Here is a 17,323-nt window from a genome sequence, read left to right as displayed (position 1 = left end):
GTACGTATCACAGGAAAAATCCAGAGAATGAGCTAGATTTTTAGAGTTTTAGATCTAAGGGATATCAAAGTGTGTGGCACAGGGCAGGAAAATTACCTCCTGGTAAAAATAAAAAGGAAGTCCTCTTGTTTCACCTACAAGAAATGTCATTGATATAAAATATTCATTAGAATATGTAGATTGGTAATTAAAGATCCTAGAAAAATTCTAGACTGGATTTTCAAACAGATGGTTTGAGAATAATAAGAAAAGAATATTTTAATTTTTGGAAACAGGTGAAATTAAACTTCCTTTGTTTTGGCTAGAATTTTTACACATGGGGTATCTTAATTTTGACAAAGGGTTTGACAAAAATCTCAAAGAGAAACCTGTAAATACAAAACTGAAGTGGGGTCTAGGAGTTGTAGGTGCATTTGAAAATGGTTGAAACTCATCCTCAAAAAGTTACCAGTAAAGCTTTGTAATTAGTAAAAGAAATGTCCTTAGTAGAATATGATGATGAAGTTTCACTTTTCACTTGATCAACATTTTTATTAATAACTTTTAATTACAACAAAGAAATCGTGCTAATGATATTTAAATATGCCACATACACCTAATAGGAGACACACATAGTCTAATTTCACCAGCTGGAAGAAAAACTCAAACTCAGTTTTAGCCAGTTGAAGCAACAAACTAAAAGTCATCCAATAAAATGAGCAAAACTGTAGGTCCTGCATTTATTTTCTATAACCAATTGCACAAAGAAAGAATACAGCACACCTGTTCAGAGTAGTTCCTATAAAAAAATTATCTAAGAATTCTAGTTGATTAAAAGCTTATTAGAGGTGTGATATGGCTACTGAAGAAACTAACACAATCTCAAACCGAAGGGCCTTCATATAACCTAAATGTCAGCTGGGTCCCCCTGCTTGACCTACAGCTGCAAAATGAAGCCCGAATGCCAATCCCTCCGCCTAGAGTGACAGGACCATGCCCCGTCCGGAGAGCTGGGAGCTTCTTACAGTTTACGTCCTCAAGCATCCATGTACATTCTTATTCTTGAATCCTTCCATGCAGTCTTTGATTCACCCTCGGTACCTCAAAGTATAACTCAGCCCCTCTACTGGCTTCCAAAACAAATGGATTCCTGCCAAGCACCGTGAAAGGTTAGGAGACTATATGGAGATTTGGAGGGATGCAGCGGTGTCACACTGACGAGCAGGGAGCTCCCACCATGCCTACCTGAACCGTTCTTCCTCATTCATCGAACCCCTCATCTCTCACCAAGGCAATCCGCAAATGACCTTGTCTTAGAGCAGTTCTGCACATTCCAAAGCCCCTTGGGTTCTCAGCTTCCATCTCCAAAGACATGTGGGCAAGGAGCATTTTCTCCATCTTAGAATATTCAGACCACACACGATATTAGTCACGTTGCTGCTATCACATCTGGAGTCCCAGGTGCAGTTCTCTGAGGTCCCGGACCCCAGAAAGTACCAAGAGGACAGTGAAGACAGTGGTAAGTGGACCAGAAACCAGTGAGGGAAGCAGAGATGTACTTCATCCATGAAGGGGGAAGGAACCTGACAGCTTAGGAAGTGCACCTTCGCTCTGAAATAGGCCTGTTTTCTACCGCAGCTCTGAGAGAGGCTCATGCATTTCTGCTCAACTACTCCGTTGGCTCCAGTTTTGCCTGGAGCAGCAAAGTGCAAGCAGGGAATGATCGTTAATTTCAAACTGTGGAAGGCAGTCAGGTGAATGAGGAAGGAGACTTACTCTGTCTTGCTCCAGAGGGGAGTTCTAGGGCCCATGAGAAAGAACCATCAAACAACTAAAGAACTACCAACCCCTCCAATGGACCTGGCTTCCTTCCTCACCTGTCGAAGTCTGTGAGGGGGAGTGAGAAAGAATCCCTGGATCGGGTACAAGGTCGGCTCTGGCCACCCTGGAGTTCTCCTCCTCCCCTCCAAAGCACCACGGTTTCAAGTACTGGAAACCTCATTTATCATCTCTTTTTTAAAGTGCCTGCCTCAACTGATTATCCTTGAATTTTAGAGCTCAGTATGTAACTTCTAAAAGTTTCTGTAGCCAGCATCCAGACAGTTCTCCAGCTCTTACTTTCTTCTATAATATGGTTATTAATGCCTCCCCTCAATACTATTTCCTTGAAAGCCCTTTACTATACCATTTCTAAAATTGTCAGGCCTATAATTGTCTATAATGTCTATAATGTCTATAAATGTCTATAATGATGAGCATTAGAAAGGAACATTGTTGTTTTTTTTTTTTAACATACTAGAAACTCAAATATCCTAACTTAAGGGCGTGCTTTATTCAATCTTCGAAAGAATGAAACGAAAGCTTTAGCAAAGGACTAAAGCTAGGAGATTCTTAATTTTCCTGAAATAGTCTATGAAATCCTATTTACATGGCAGCATAACAAATGCATGTGGGCGGAGATCACCTTGCACCAAGGCCAAAGCTTCTCAGAAGGACATATTTCAATGCGACATTTTTTTGTCATCTATACACCATACAAAAGATTCTATTTCTTCTTTTGAACTTTTATTTCTGTGATTCCACTGCTATGAAGAACCTCATAAATCTCAGTCACTATTTCTCCACCAACACTCTCTTGCTCTTGAACAGAACATGCAAGTATTTCATTCGTGTCTCTTGTGTTAGAGAATCTACAGATGCTGGGAGACAGTTGATATATACTAAGCAAGGTTTTTGTTATAAAAGCAAAGACATTTTTCATGGGTCCAAAAAGGGTTTTTTTATCTCTGGTATCTCAACGGGTGATACAAAATGATGAGCTGCACATAAATTCATTTCAAAAGCAAATCTTTGCAAGCATCTCAGTAAACTAACAGTAATATCTATCTTTCTACCTATAAAATATAACTATATTAAGCTGCTTGATTTGCCTCTCATTCTGGATGAGGCTGATGATGATGACAATAACCAATCTATACTGAAATTTAGTCTCTGCTGGGGTCCATGCTAAGCACAAGAACATTAGATGTAGGTTCCATTATAATCCCCCTTTGACAGAAAAAAGAAACCAAGGTCTAGTAGTTAATACACTTGCTCAGTGCAAAGCTGGTGAGTGGCAGGTAGGATCTGAACGAGTCCAGAGCCCACCTCCCTAACCACCAGGCTATAATTCCTTCAATATGGTACTTCCTAGGACATAAAAACCAGCACAGTATTTGTTAGCTGTCATTTTCAAAAGGAAAAAGGGTAACAAAATGTTTTTGCAAATGACACTTCAGTGATTGAAATAAAGTAAGCCGCCTCAGCATATCTCAAAAAATGTTCCTTCATCTGTGAAGGATTTCCTCATATCTACTCAGATTTGCCCTTTCCCTAATTTATCCTAACTCTCTGTTTGTGCCTGACACAGGTAATTAATCATATTTTGACTTATTTGAGAAATAAGACATCTATACAAGTAACTCTCATGCAAGACAAAAGAATGACGGTTTGAACAGAAACCGAATGCTTTGTAGCATGTCAAGCCTTGCACATTGTCAATATTCAACAAATACATACAGAAAACAAATTAAATCCAGACACGTGCTTAGGTCATTGCTTGTGTACTAGAACGAGCTCCACTCTGCTCAGGATCTTGGAATTGAATTGCTGAGGATAAAATAGGCCAAGACTTTTATTTTTAAAATGAGATAACCAGAGAACAGAGAAGCTAAATGACTGGCCTAAGATCACACGGCTGGCACTTGCAGAGGAGATCCCCGAGCCTAGCACTTCCCAGTGAGACTGATGTCTGCTAATGGCCTCCATATGCCTGTATAGATTAACTTTCTTTTATAAAAATAGAGGCTATCAAGTGAGACTATAGAAGCAAGAACTTCATATTTCCTTCAATGACTCCAGAAGAGCAGGAAAGGAGAGAAAGTTCATTTTTAAAAACCTACGCTGACAAGCACGGCTGTCATCGAGATAGTGCCCTGGGAAGCAGGCGGTGCTGCAGGTGCCAAGGTGGGACAGAATGAGGTCGGCATCACACGAGGTGCAGGAGAAGGGTCCTGTGCCCTGGCAGGTTCTGCAGGAGGAGTGACATTCTGCAGAGGGAAAAGAGACACAAAGAGAACCTATGTAGCCAAAACTCCTTTCCAAAGCAGCAGCCCGAGAGGTGTTAATAAAAGCCCCAACTGAGAGCGTTAGCTGGTCTAGTTTATTGTCCCACAGCGTGCTCCCCGCCTCCCCTCTCTCTCTGGGGAAGTTCCAATCCTCTCCCGCTACTGCCCCCAAGAAAAGCTCATGAGGCACCGCCAGCTCCTGTGTCTGGCACGTACTCACTTTTACAAGCTCCTCTGTCTGCGTAGAATCCAGAAGGGCAGTCAGGCGCACAGTGGTCCCCCAGCAGCAGGTGCCGGGCATTCTGGCAGCTCAGGCAGATGCTGCCGGTGTGCCGGAGATCAGCGGCACAGTGCCGGCACAGAGGATGGCAGTCTGGGGGGGGGCGGGGAAACAGAAGGCACAAGGTCTCGTCACTACACCAGAGGGCAGAAGGGACGGCAATTACCCCGCTGCAGCGCAGACATCAGGAGAGCAGCCCAAAGGCAGGACACCCCAGGAAAGGAGACGTTTAGGACCTGCACAAACGGTGCATTTGAGGTTTTTAGCAAATGGCCAGGCCCAGCACAGCTATTAAGTTTTCATCCCTTTTCAACTGAACGACCTTCAAGTACTAGAACGGCATGTGATAGATTCTTACCCGGAGTATAGAGAGAATTGTCGGACCAATAGCAACAGTACAGCCAATACTATCAACACCTCCCCCAAGAGTTCTGGGAACTCTAGCCCAGCATGCCCCCTGCACAGTGCTTCTGAGGGGGGCATGGTGCTCTCCACAAGCTGCCCTCCCAGGAATTTGGCCTTCCAGAGTCAGCACACCAGTCTCGGGTGTTGATATGGAGGGGTTGGGGTTAGATAAGTGGGCTGAGTCGGTGGAAAATTTTAGTCTTCAAATAGAGGTGAAGTTACAAAGAAGAGTTGCGAGCTGAAAAGTCATTTTCATGACCCAATACATAATTCACAGAAGCTTTGTTTATAAGTTGTGATTAAAGCTCTAAGACAAATGATCCGGTACAGCCAGCACGGTCTCTCGTGCTCGCCCATGTAACAGTCATCCTTCCCTTCAAGAACCTGACTGCATTCAGCTTCCGTCCTCTGCCTATTTTAAGTGGTAATCGCCCTTCAGGTCCTGTTTGCCTCCTCCATCCCAAAGGCAGAAGAAAATCCACAAATCCTGATTTACCCACCAAAATGAAAAAGGAGTCAAGGCCTAGGAAATGAAGTTAGAGCTGTAACCACAGGCCTTTCCCTCGTTCCCTGTAGGATTCAGAGCCCTGTCTGCACTTGCTAATGCACCACTCAGGGACCAGATATGGCCTCTTTGGCTCAGAGTCTTGTAGATAGAGATTGTGATCTCGAGCAATGTTTAGATGAAAAAAATTCTTGTCAGTGAAACAGATGGCCTGTCCCCTGAAATATGTTAACACAGGTCTTTTTCTCTATACCTCTCTATACCCTCAGCGATACTTTTGTAACTGCTGACCACCTGAGACGTGTTCCCTGCAGAAGTGGGTCTCAGTCCCACACCCGCACCCACTCATCCCCACAAGGAGCCATTTGAGGACCTGCACAGCCACTCCAGAAGTTGAGCCGAGTGTCCTCCTCAGAATGCCAACTCTTCTTGTGGGCACACAAACGAACAGCCCCTGCCCGTTCTCTGAACTTTGGGAGTTTCAAGTTACGGGCAGCCTTTCGCCCATATTAGGAACAATTCTTGATCTCCTAAGAGCAAAATTAATCCTCATTACAGACCTTTGGTAAATTATAAAAGAAAACGATGTCTGCATTAAGAGAAAGAGGATAGAAGGCTACTTCCCCCGACTTAGTGTAAGGTTTCCGCACAATGTTCTCTTTTTCCTGTGCCCTCCTCACAGTGCCAGGAGCTAAAGGGGAGATTCAGAAAGCTTTGAAAGTTGCTGGAGCAAATGGAGGTGACCGTGTTTTATGATTACCTGAATGAGGAGGTACCTGCGAGGGTTGGAAACCTGAGAAACATTACTGATTCAAGGCTCCATTATTTGAAAAGTCACAGCCTCTTCCTCTTTCAAGCCAGTGCTTACAGAGAGTCCTGGGCTCAGGCATGCATCAACAAGATCTGCAGGTGTTCGGTGGTCTAAAAGCTAGTTGCATCTAACTGAAGCTTTCTCTAGTGTGCAATTAGAGGAATGAAAAAGAATAATCACCAAGGGGATGCTTTGAAGAGAAAGTAAGAAGATCTCTGGAGTACTTTGTGGGTACAATAAATAAATATTTATGAATCTGTCTGATCTTGGGGATCTCTAGAAGCCGCTGAAATGAGTGTAATGTGCATTAATTACTACTGAAGGAAGCTAGAGCTAGGCTAGGACGCTCCTCTCCGCTCTCATGGCAGCTGCTTGTAAACCCTGTCTCCAGGCATCATCCCGACCCTCCGCCTCCTCCCAGGTTATTCTGTCTTCTACTTCATTCAGCCCCTCAAGCACAACCTTCCCCGTCAGCCTCAAAACATCTTTCTTTACCCATTTTTATCTCATTTCTTCTCTCACAGGATGAAATGGCTAATTCCTTTGCCCACATTCTTGATCCAATTTTCAACATTATTAGAACATCATTTCAGCATTATTGCATTTTGTACCCCATCTCTCTTCACTCTCCTTGACCTCAACCTCTGAACAGGCTCTGCATTACCAATGCCTCCAAAGCTTTTCTCTACAACCACACCGCTGTCTCTCACCTTCCCCTCATCATCCAACTTCCCTGCCTCCCTAACTCCTCAGCTTGCTGGGATCTGCCTTCAACCTCCAGGAGTCTGCTGTGGTTTTGCCTTGAAAAGGTCTCTGACCACCTCTTATGACCAAATCGAATGGCTTCCTCTAATTCCTAACCTACGGGAGATCCCTACAACACACGACAGCCCTGGCTGCCCTCCTCCTTGACCCCCCATCCTCCTTTAGTTTGCTTTATCCTGGTGCTCTTCACGGCCAGGTCCTTGTTCTCTGCCATTGCCTGCCTGATAAATGTAGACATTCCTCACAACCTCACCTTCTGCCATCTCCTAATCAAGTCCCATCCTCTGAAGGTCCTAAACTAGACAAGGCTGTTTGCATCGTACTTTGGTAGACAGCTACTAGAAGCCAGCGGAAAGGGCTCAAGAGTCTCAGAGACTCCAAAATCACTCGAGGCCTCTACCTCTCTTCATGGCTCCATGTGAAGCCTTAAGAAGGTATTGCATCAGTTGCCAGACATATCACGTTGCATGACGGAGTACCCAGAAGCAAGTAGAAGTCAATAAATGGCACCTGAAAATATAAAACAATCAACTGCAGGTTTCCCAAAGCATCACATTAATGCAAGGAAGTTTCAAGTTTTACCTTATACATGAGACTGTAACTACCCGAGTCTGGAAGTTGGGCTCCCTCTTTTTGTTCATGACCTGAATTCATTCCTTATTCATTCATCCATGGTTTAAAAAGTCATACTGAACACCCAGTCCTATGAATAGATTCATTCCAAAACAACAAGCTAAGGGAGCCCATGTGAATGCATTCATGCAAACCTCCCTTCCCAACTCTCTCATTTTACAAGCCCCCAACAGAAGACCACTGAAATATGCTCTGAAACCCTGCTCTCAAGTCAGTCTGAAGGTTGAATGACTTTTCTTCAACCAACCAGAAAAGAAAAATAAACTCCTACAACCTAGGAAACACCTCTGTCCTAGAGAGAATTCTTTGGGAGAGCTCAAAATGAGTAATGATGTGCAGGGAAAGAAGCCAGAAATCAGAGCAAAAAGGGCTTAAGGATTAATACCTGTGTTCTGACTTACAATCAGAAAAGTATGGTTCCTGAGAGCAGAGTACAGAACTCAGGGGTGACAGGTTACAAGTGGCCTGTCCCATTGGGTACCACCTGTAAGCAAGTTTCAGGCTCAAGCCTGGGGGGCCCCTGAGATCTTCTGCCCAGAAGAGGGGCTGAGCGTGGCTCTGACAAGAACCTTGAGGTTTTGTTTTTCTGAATACAACGTGAGCCATGGAAGAAAATATGAAAAACATTTTTATAAATATAAATAAACATAAACACCACCCTAAGTAGCCCTTTCAGAGTAAATAACTATTGACGTTGACATTTTTCTCTTAGTAGTTCTTTTTCTACATACTTTTACATACATAGCTTTTTACATAAATGAGATTATATTAAATGTTGTCATATAATATCTTTTTTTTTTACTCAATACCATCAGCATTTCCACATGTCATGAGGCACTCTTTGTAAACATCATTTTAGGGACTACATAATATCCCAGCTTTGAATAAATAATCAAGAAACTTGTACTTTTCATATATAGCTGACCCTTGAAAAACTAAGTGTTGGGGCACTGACCCCTTGCACAGTCAAAAATCCATGTATGGGGCGCCTGAGTGGCTCAGTCATTAAGCGTCTGCCTTCGGCTCAGGGCGTGATCCTGGCATTCTTGGATCGAGCCCCACATCAGGCTCCTCCACTGGAAGCTTGCTTCTTACTCTCCCACTCCCCCTGCTTGTGTTCCTTCTTTCGCTGCCTGTCTCTATCTCTGTCAAATAAATAAATGAAATCTTTAAAAAAAATTTTTTAAAAATCCATGTATAATGTTTGGCTCCCCCAAAACTTAACTACTAATAGCCTACTGTTGACTGGGAGCCTTATTGATAACCTAAATAATCAATTAATAAACATTCTGTAGGTTATAGATATTATATACTGTATTTTTACAATAAAGTAGAGAAAAGAAAATCTTAAAATCATAAGGGAAAAAAATACATTTACCATATTGTACTGAATTTATTTTTAAAAATCTACATATAGATGGACCCATCAAACCTGTGTCCGTCTAGGGTGAACTGTACTTAAACATTTACACCCAATTTGTCCACTTCTATAATTGAGGCCCTGATAAGACTTCTGTGCATTTTAGAATAGCTCCCAAAAGACATTATCAGGAATACAATTCAAATTTTTTAAAGTTTTTAAAAAAATCTTGTTTATTTATGGGGGGAGGGGCAGAGGGAGAAGGAGAAAGAAACCCAAGCAGACTCTGTGCTGAGTGCGGAGACCGACACTGGGCTCAATCTCACCACTCTGAGATTATTACCTGAGCCAAAATCAAGAGCTGGAGGCTTAACCGACTGAGCCAGCCAGGTGCCCCAATTCATATTATTATTACAACTTATATTTATTGAGCTCGGAATATATATCAATATATTTATAATAAATGTATAATCTCATGCATAGTCTGCAAAAATGCAGTAGGTGATGTTATTATCCCCATTTTAAAGATGAAGAGACGGAGACTCAGAGGTTAAGTCATTTGCTCACACATGTCATATTCACACTGACTCCAGAGCATGTACTTTTAACCACTACAGGCAGAAAAACAATGTAAAATTCTTAATAGGTATTGCAGATTCCATTCCAGAAAGTTTGTAACAGTTTACATTTCCAAGAGTCACTCATGAGACTGTTTTCTCATAACTCGGCCTGCGCTAAGGAACTGAAAAATAGTAAAACAACCTTGGTTAATTTGGTTGGTGAAAACTGCAGTTACATCATGGTTTACATTTATACTTCTTTTATCATAAGTGAGGCTGAGCATTAAAAAAATCTTTCAAACAACAAAAATGGTTTAACTGTCTACTGTAATCATACAGCTTTCAGTATGGTCAGGAAAAACAACCCTGCATATATAATTACAATTGAGTAAGAAATGTGTGTAATCAAACAATAATTTGAGATATCAACCAATGAGTTCTTTGTCATCCATGGTAAGTAACCACCGCCCCCTGCCCCCAGAACCAGGAAGCATGGGCCGTCATGTGCTCGCACAGAAAGTTATCAGAATCAGATCTAAAAGATACCATAATCACAGAGCTCAGGGAAAAGATGAAAGGTGGAAGGAAAAACAAACCTGAATGTGCACTGGAGCTAATGGACCCAGGCCCTGCACCACCACTACAATCCCTACACTCTCCACTTCTGTGCCCCAACCCATAAAAACCCTTCCATCTGGAGAGGAAGAAGGGACAGAGAGACCATTCACCTTACCCTTGCCCACCCCTCCCATGGAACAGGTTGGAGGCAGCTAAGTGGCATATTCGACAATCCGACAGTGAAGTGGACTTGGGCTGTGCTTCTCGCCTTACAAAGCGTTTTCTCCAAATTGAGACCTGTGCCACAGGCCAATAGAGATGGTGGCCACAGCCGGATGAGCAACAATAGAGTGTATGGCAAACACTGAGAGGAAGGACTGCCACGAGATTGTTACGAACCCTTTGTAAAATGCTAATGGGTAAGGACCAGGGTGCCATGGAAGTCTGTACCAGGGCTCCCGACTCAGTCTAGGGACGGGGAAGGCCTCCTAGACAGGGTGGAGCCACGAACCCTGCGTGGAGGTTAGCTGCAAGAGGAGCTGGGCTGGGTGAGAGGGTTTGGAAAGGGTTCCAAGAAGAGGGAAAACTTAGGCAAAAACCAGGCAGCCCAACAGAACAGGATGCCTTCAAGGAACTGAGAGAAGTTCAGCATGGCTGGATCCTGAAGAGCATAGAAAAGAGCCACTCAGGACCTGGCTGTATCAGTTTTAGAATACCATGAAAGGGAGCATGTATTTTATCCTAAAGGCAATTGGGAATGGGTTTGTGTGTGTCTATGTTCTTTGCCAGTCTATTTACAGAGGTGTCTGTGTGTTTATTACAGATTTAAATGAGAAATTGTTGGATGGAAGATAACTAGTGATGAGCGAAGACACGAGAACCATAGCAAAGCACCAACAATTCAAGAAAACCCTGACATACAGCAGCTCTCAATAGGAATCTTGCTGGGGAGGGGACAGGGATCCCTATCGTTCTTTCCCCTCCTTTCCCCCCATTATGTATAGAAGACCCTCTCTGTTCATAATATCCCCCTGCTGAACTGTTCTCATGAGGCTTGTGCTAGACTAGGCATATTAAGAATACTATAACATAAGTACATGAAAGCTGTCAGGACCAGGAATGAAGATCTCAGGTTTCCTTTGAGAAGGAAGGCCAACATACCAGTGGTTTGTCTTTCAGGCATGACCTGGGAAGACCTTTTCACAAATTGTCAGCCTCCAAAATACCTTTAAAATTTAAAACAAAATCGAATTTGGCTAAATCAGTAGGACCTAGTAGGTAGCCCCCACCTATTTGTTGAATGAAAGAAAAAAAAAAGGTCACTGAAGTCAAAATCCTAGGAAATTGTAGGGAATTTGGAGGCTCGTGAAAAGGTCAATGTGGATTGCATCTCCTAGTTTTCAAAATCGACTTCAGGCCAAGACAAAGGGCACTGCTTGGCTATGTATGTGACAATTTACAACTGTCTTGTCAGTAGGATTTGAGATAATGGAAAGAGAAATTTCCCCACAGCCAGCCAAATGTATGAAGTACACACTCGACACATAATTAAGAGGTGGTATGAGCCCCATCTCCAGGCACTGCAGGAGATGACTATGTGTTCCGGGGAACTGCTTGGACACCAGTCACTTCATGCGTAGTGAAATCTATACACCTATTTTCTAAGACTTAAGCTGATTTGGAGGCAACTCTTGCATTCTTCCTGGTAGGTGGTGACCGTCTGACCAATCCTAATTCAGATCTTTGCTGGACCCACACTATAGGAACACAACTGTCAGAAACTGTGTCCTTAAAATGGCAGTGGTATCCTTAGAGGCCAACACACTACAGAGTGAGCTCCCCTATAATCCTTCTCACCCCACCTTCCATGCCCGTCCCCACCCCCCTCAGGTGACATTTGGAACAATTTCACAGGATACACAAGAGGAAGTTTATACTGTCACTGCCTAATTGGAACCAGGGCTGCAGTTACTATAATAGGGGAATTGAGTTTCCAACCCACCAATCTAGCCGCCCCTGCAAGGATTAACGTCCCATCCTAAAAGCCCCATCTCTAAGGTAAGGCATTTGCATCTGACCTTGCTGTCTGCAATCAAAAAACGGAGGCTAACCTCAAATATGTCTAAATGGTGAATGTGCATCCATTAATTGCTTAAAAACAGCGCCTATTCCGGAGGCCGTCTCTCTGAGTCCTAGCTTTGCTACTCAGTAAGTAAATCCTTATTTGTCACGATTTCAATTATAGTGAAGAGTCTTTAAATATAAAACTCATTAAGGGTGACAAGGAAAGAAGAGAGACCCAGGATATGTTTATGTGTAGCCTGTTTCGGATTACTGGTATATAATAAGCGTGTGGTCTGGGGAGGGCAGATGGAATCCCAGTTGTTTGTATGTGTGCCTGCTTGCTAACGAACCCAGTGAATTAGCACTTTAAACACACAAATTAATGAACACATTACAAGGGAGACTGGAAATGGAGTATTAGCTTGGCTGAAATAAATACATTTCTTGTTTTTAAGCAAGCAGAGGATTCCATTTGTTTTCTAAATATGCACAGCATGCAGACATGCTAAAAATTTAAAGAGATAAAAAATAATATTTTGACTCAGCAGCTGTAATACCCTCTCATATGTCACCCTGCAGCTGTAAGGAAATTACATGTGGTCATCACTGTGTGATGCTTTCTTCAAATCACAAAGGCTCTGCTTCGAGGATCAGTGAGGATTACCCACAATCATGATGGATGGGAGCACACGGCAGTGAAATGACTTATTTCACGTCTTTGGAGCAAAGTCAAAAAAGCTTGAAGATATTAAAGTAAATGTGTACTGTCGAAGCAATGGCTTTGGATGTTGGTTTTATAGGGCAGTGACTCCTTAGCTGATAAATAATGACCTATAAAGACAAATTTAGACACACAGTGAGTTTTTAATAATGTCCTGTCAGTCGATTAGGTTCTTAATGCAACCACATTAAATGCGTTTGGAAGCGGTTACGATTATCAGCACTTGTGGCTGTTTCTCATCAGGCGAAAAAGAAATGATTTCGTGCCAGAAAGAGCTCAGGGCCCTTAAAGTGGGCATAGAATTTGAATTCTGATGCCACTTTTTAAAATTGACGAGGTACTGCTTGTGAGACAGTACGGAAGAAACCCAGAAAATAACATACAGATGGCAGAAGAGAAAGAAGCACCCTCTCTTTCCCCTTCACTTGCTTTGTCCCAGCCCACCCGCAAGCTCTTGTAGACCACGTGTTCTGGGAGCGGCAGGAGGCAGCGCCAGATGTAAGAGCAAAGCTCTCCGCTCGGTTTCGGTGCCAGTTCTTGCTGCCAACAAGAGGTCACGAGCACCACTCCTCCGTGTATGTCAGGGCCTTCTACCTCGCCTTCCACCAGTTTATGCTTCGCTCTTGGTGCACCTCCCAAACAGGAGAACATTCACTCCAATGAGCGTTTATGGACTGTCAGTTGGCTGTGACACGGCACTATGGAAGTTTCCATAGGAGATAGAGCATTGAGTCAGACTCGGCGTCTTCCCTTGAGATGTTCATGACAGGGTCTACAGGAGGAAAGCCATGGCGGTGTCTTAGGAGGGCCAGAGAATATTTTACCCAGAAAGAATCAGAGGGACTTGAGCTTTGTGAGGTGTGGCAATGATCAGAATGTGGAATAGGGCGGGGAGGAAGCAGGGTAACTCAACTGTTTTGAATTCTGCGGACTGAAAAATCAGCAATGGGTGGACAAGAAATTCAGGAGACAGAAGAAAAGGAGCTCATGGGTTAAGGGATATGTAGACAGGGTTTGTGGGTATGGTGTTCCTGTGGATTAGATGTCCAGGACGTAGACAGGTAGAGACGAGGGCCCGGAGATGACCGTCCCGTGTGCACTCCACGTGGACTCCAGAGGCAGTGAGAGGTATCATTGTCCCTGGGAAAGGGGCTGGGTGGGGACAGGGAAGGAGGGGGATGAAATGAATAACGAGCAAAGGAAATAACTGACAGGCAAGTCCAGCTCCTGAAGGTGACGTGCCCTCAGCTCAGGCCACAGACAGAGGAGCCAGGGTGGGGGGACTCCTTCCTCAAAGTAAGGCATGAGGAAAAAGAGGGATCTAAAAGAAGAAGCAGAGCCCTTGAGGAGAAAAGGTGAGGAGGTTTTTTTGTTGTTGTTTTTATCAGATTACGCTATTCTTCCAAATGAGAAAGAAAGCAGAGATGTAAACTGATCTGACTGAGTGAGATTTGAGTTGAGGGAAGGTATGGACAGTGTGTAAGGAAAGGCATGGTGGGCGAGATGACAAAGCATCGAAGGGAGCTGTAAATAGCAGGACTGCCGAGAAGCAGAGAAGGTCCAGCTGGAACTAGATCAGGGCCCGGAAGCTGGTGACATGTGCTCAGTTGTGTGCTCCGTGACACGGCACTGCTTCCATGCCTGGCTCTCCTACTCGCTAGCTGTGAAACATCGAGTAAGTTGGCTAATGTCTCTAATCTCAGTCTTCCGGGCTATAAAATGGAGATACTACTGATACAGAACAGACCTCCAGGGTTGCAGTCAGGATTAAATGAGATAGTATATGTGAGGAGCTGTCACTCACTAAATGTTCAATAAGCATTGGCCATTATTTCTGCAGTAGGCCCAGTCAGAACTGACACCGGCACACCAATCATCATGCCTACATCTAAGTCACTCTTCTTGTCTATAGCATGTAAACCACAGAGATTTACACGCGTGGAAGAAACATAAGTACGTGCAGCCTTAGCGATCTTGCCATCTTTAGTACTGAGAGGATAACCTGTGGGTCTAAATTCAGTTGTGTTCTTTAAGTAAGCCTTGTAGTTCTTGTGAAGACAATGGCAATCTTGACTTCATTGGGAGCCCTGCCATGTTGAAAGCTTGGAAGTAAGGTCTTTCTGTAAGGTAAAATATTGTTTAGGAAAAGTCACATGAAGGAGAAGTATACAAGTTCTTCTTCTTCTTTAATTTAGAAAGGCGCAATTTAAGCATAGGTCATGTTCTTTTTTTTCTGGAAGGTAAAGAAAAGAAACACCTTGGAATATTCAATCATCCTTCAACAGACAGTGTGGTCTCTTAAATAAAACACAAATTGGGAGAACAAGGAAGAGACAATCATTGAAAGTTCTGGAGAAAGATTGGATATGCAACTCACAGTTCAAGCAATAGGAGATAGGGTGACAAGATGAGGAATAAGAAAAGAAAGTACATTGCCAAAAAAGAAGATAAGGAAAATAAAGCTGCAAGTGTTCAAAGAAAAAAAAAGATACTAGAAAATTGAAAAAATATAGAGATAGAAGAATTGAACCAGATGGAATGAAGTGGGAGGTGAACAAGAAAGAGATAAGAAGCAAAAAATGGGTCACACTAAGAAGAAAGATCCTTGATAGAATTAGGATGGGAAGCAGTAGAGGGAATGAGAGTAGTCATTAGGATGCCACGTTCGAGTCACTCATTTACCCAGCCTTTCTTGATCACTGCCTGTGCGCCAGTCACTGCACTGAGAATTCCCACAGAATAAGAATTCCCACCTCTACAGGAAAGTATCTTGGAATGATCAAACGAAAAGGTAAATGAGAAAATGTTCTGGAAGGTATAAAACTCCACAAACACACCAGTATTACTATTACTAATAACATGAGAAACAGACCCAGTCCCAGCTGAAGCCCCGGATCTCATACTCAACCTCCAGAGGGCCGAGCAGGAAATCCAGTTCCTCCTGGTAACTGCCCAGGTCCACAACAGGAAAATGGCCCCTCAAATTAAGTTATACAAACATAATGGAAAGCTGGTTAGCCATGAAAAATGACAATAATGTGGATTCTTCCAATATTTGCCAACACACAGAAATATATAAATTGATATTTAAGATAAATGAACAAAGAAATACATAGGTGCTGACTACAACTATTAAAAAATGCATGTGTATAACCACTGAAAAAGATGAAAGTAAGTGCAGAATGATATAAATTATTAAAATTGAGTGTACATTAATGTTTTTCTTTAAAGTTTATGCATTTAATAACGATATATACAATAAGTACACATGGCAGTCTGAAAACAGCTTCCTTAGCATTTAAAACAGACTAGCAAGTTCTCGCAACTTTTCCCAACAATGCTCTCCAAGGCATCTTGTCATGCCAGTCCCTTTTAACCCATCAATCAAAAATTCCCGAGAGCCTACTGTTCCTGAGTGCCTACTGTTATAATCAACTATATTTAGCATTGTAGAGTACAACAAAATGGTTAAGCGTGTAGATTTTGGAATCACACTGTCTAGATTGAAACCCTGGCTCTGTATTCTATTGTCATTTTGAGCACATTACTTGCCTTCCTGTGTTTCAGTTTCTCCATATGTAACATCAGTATCTGCTTTGGAGGATCATCATTATTACTAAGTGGCAAAATTTTAAAAAATGAACTTTTGTCATTTGCAATGATGCGGATGGAACTATAGGGTATTATGCCAAGCGAAATAAGTCAATCAGAGAATGACAATTATCATATGATTTCACTCATATGTGGAATTTAAGAAACAAAACAGAGGATCATAGGGGACGGGAGGGAAAAAAAAATAAGATGAAATCAGAGAGGGAGACAAACCATAAGAGACTCTTAACTCTAGGAAACAAACTGAGGGTTGCTGGAGGGGAGGCAGGTGGGGAGATGGGGTAAGTGGGTGATGGGCATTAAGGAGGTTATGTGATGTGATGAGCACCGGGTGTTATATGCAACTGAGGAATCACTAAACTCTACCTCTGAAACTAATAATACACTATATAGTAATTAATTGAATTTAAATTAAAAAATATTAAATGGCAAAATGCATTCAAAGCAATTAGCACAGTGCTTGTCACATACTAAGTTCTCAGAACAGTCACCTATTTTTAGATACCCCGAGAAAGATCACTCACAGGGAATGTGAGCTAGTCAATGCCAAGTACTAGGTAATTGGTAGAAACAATCAGCACCCTAGGAATTAGCAGAGGAAGCTGGTCCTAGAAGGGAAGGGATCCAAGCCAGGCCACGGCGAATGGATGAGCAGGACTTTGAGGATCAAAATTACGTAGTAACTGCTCCAATAGCGTTGCCTCTTGCTTTCCGTGCAGCTTGTAGCCGCAGGAGCGGTTCCAGCAAGATGGAGAGCGGCGCCAACGCACCTGCCCCACACGCAGAAGCTGCTGCAAAACAGAACCGGCTCTCCCCTCTGGCTCAAGTCCCTGTGTGTGCAGGGAGAGAGCTGGGACACTGGCTCACATGGGGCTCCTTCCCGGCTCCTTAATTACATTCAACTGTAACTGGGCTTTTCATTGCTTGATGGTGCGGTTGTACCAGCTCATTCCAAAACGAGCAT

General features: G+C 43.0%; 1 protein-coding gene across 2 annotated transcripts in view; it reads right to left on the bottom strand.

Moving 5' to 3' along the window:
- FRAS1 (Fraser extracellular matrix complex subunit 1) overlaps positions 1 to 17,323 on the bottom strand; it is a 407,808-nt gene that overhangs the window by 156,206 nt on the left and 234,279 nt on the right. For both annotated transcript variants that reach the window (XM_048211952.2, XM_026509896.4), the window contains 2 exons: positions 4,306 to 4,458; positions 3,921 to 4,067 (listed from right to left, as the gene is read on the bottom strand). In XM_048211952.2, the coding sequence (XP_048067909.2) occupies positions 3,921 to 4,067; positions 4,306 to 4,458 (300 nt within the window). The remainder of the gene's footprint in view (positions 1 to 3,920; positions 4,068 to 4,305; positions 4,459 to 17,323) is intronic.

This window comes from Ursus arctos, unplaced genomic scaffold, assembly GCF_023065955.2.
Source record: "Ursus arctos isolate Adak ecotype North America unplaced genomic scaffold, UrsArc2.0 scaffold_9, whole genome shotgun sequence".
NCBI lineage: Eukaryota > Metazoa > Chordata > Mammalia > Carnivora > Ursidae > Ursus > Ursus arctos.
This window is presented reverse-complemented; position numbering and strand designations above follow the sequence as displayed.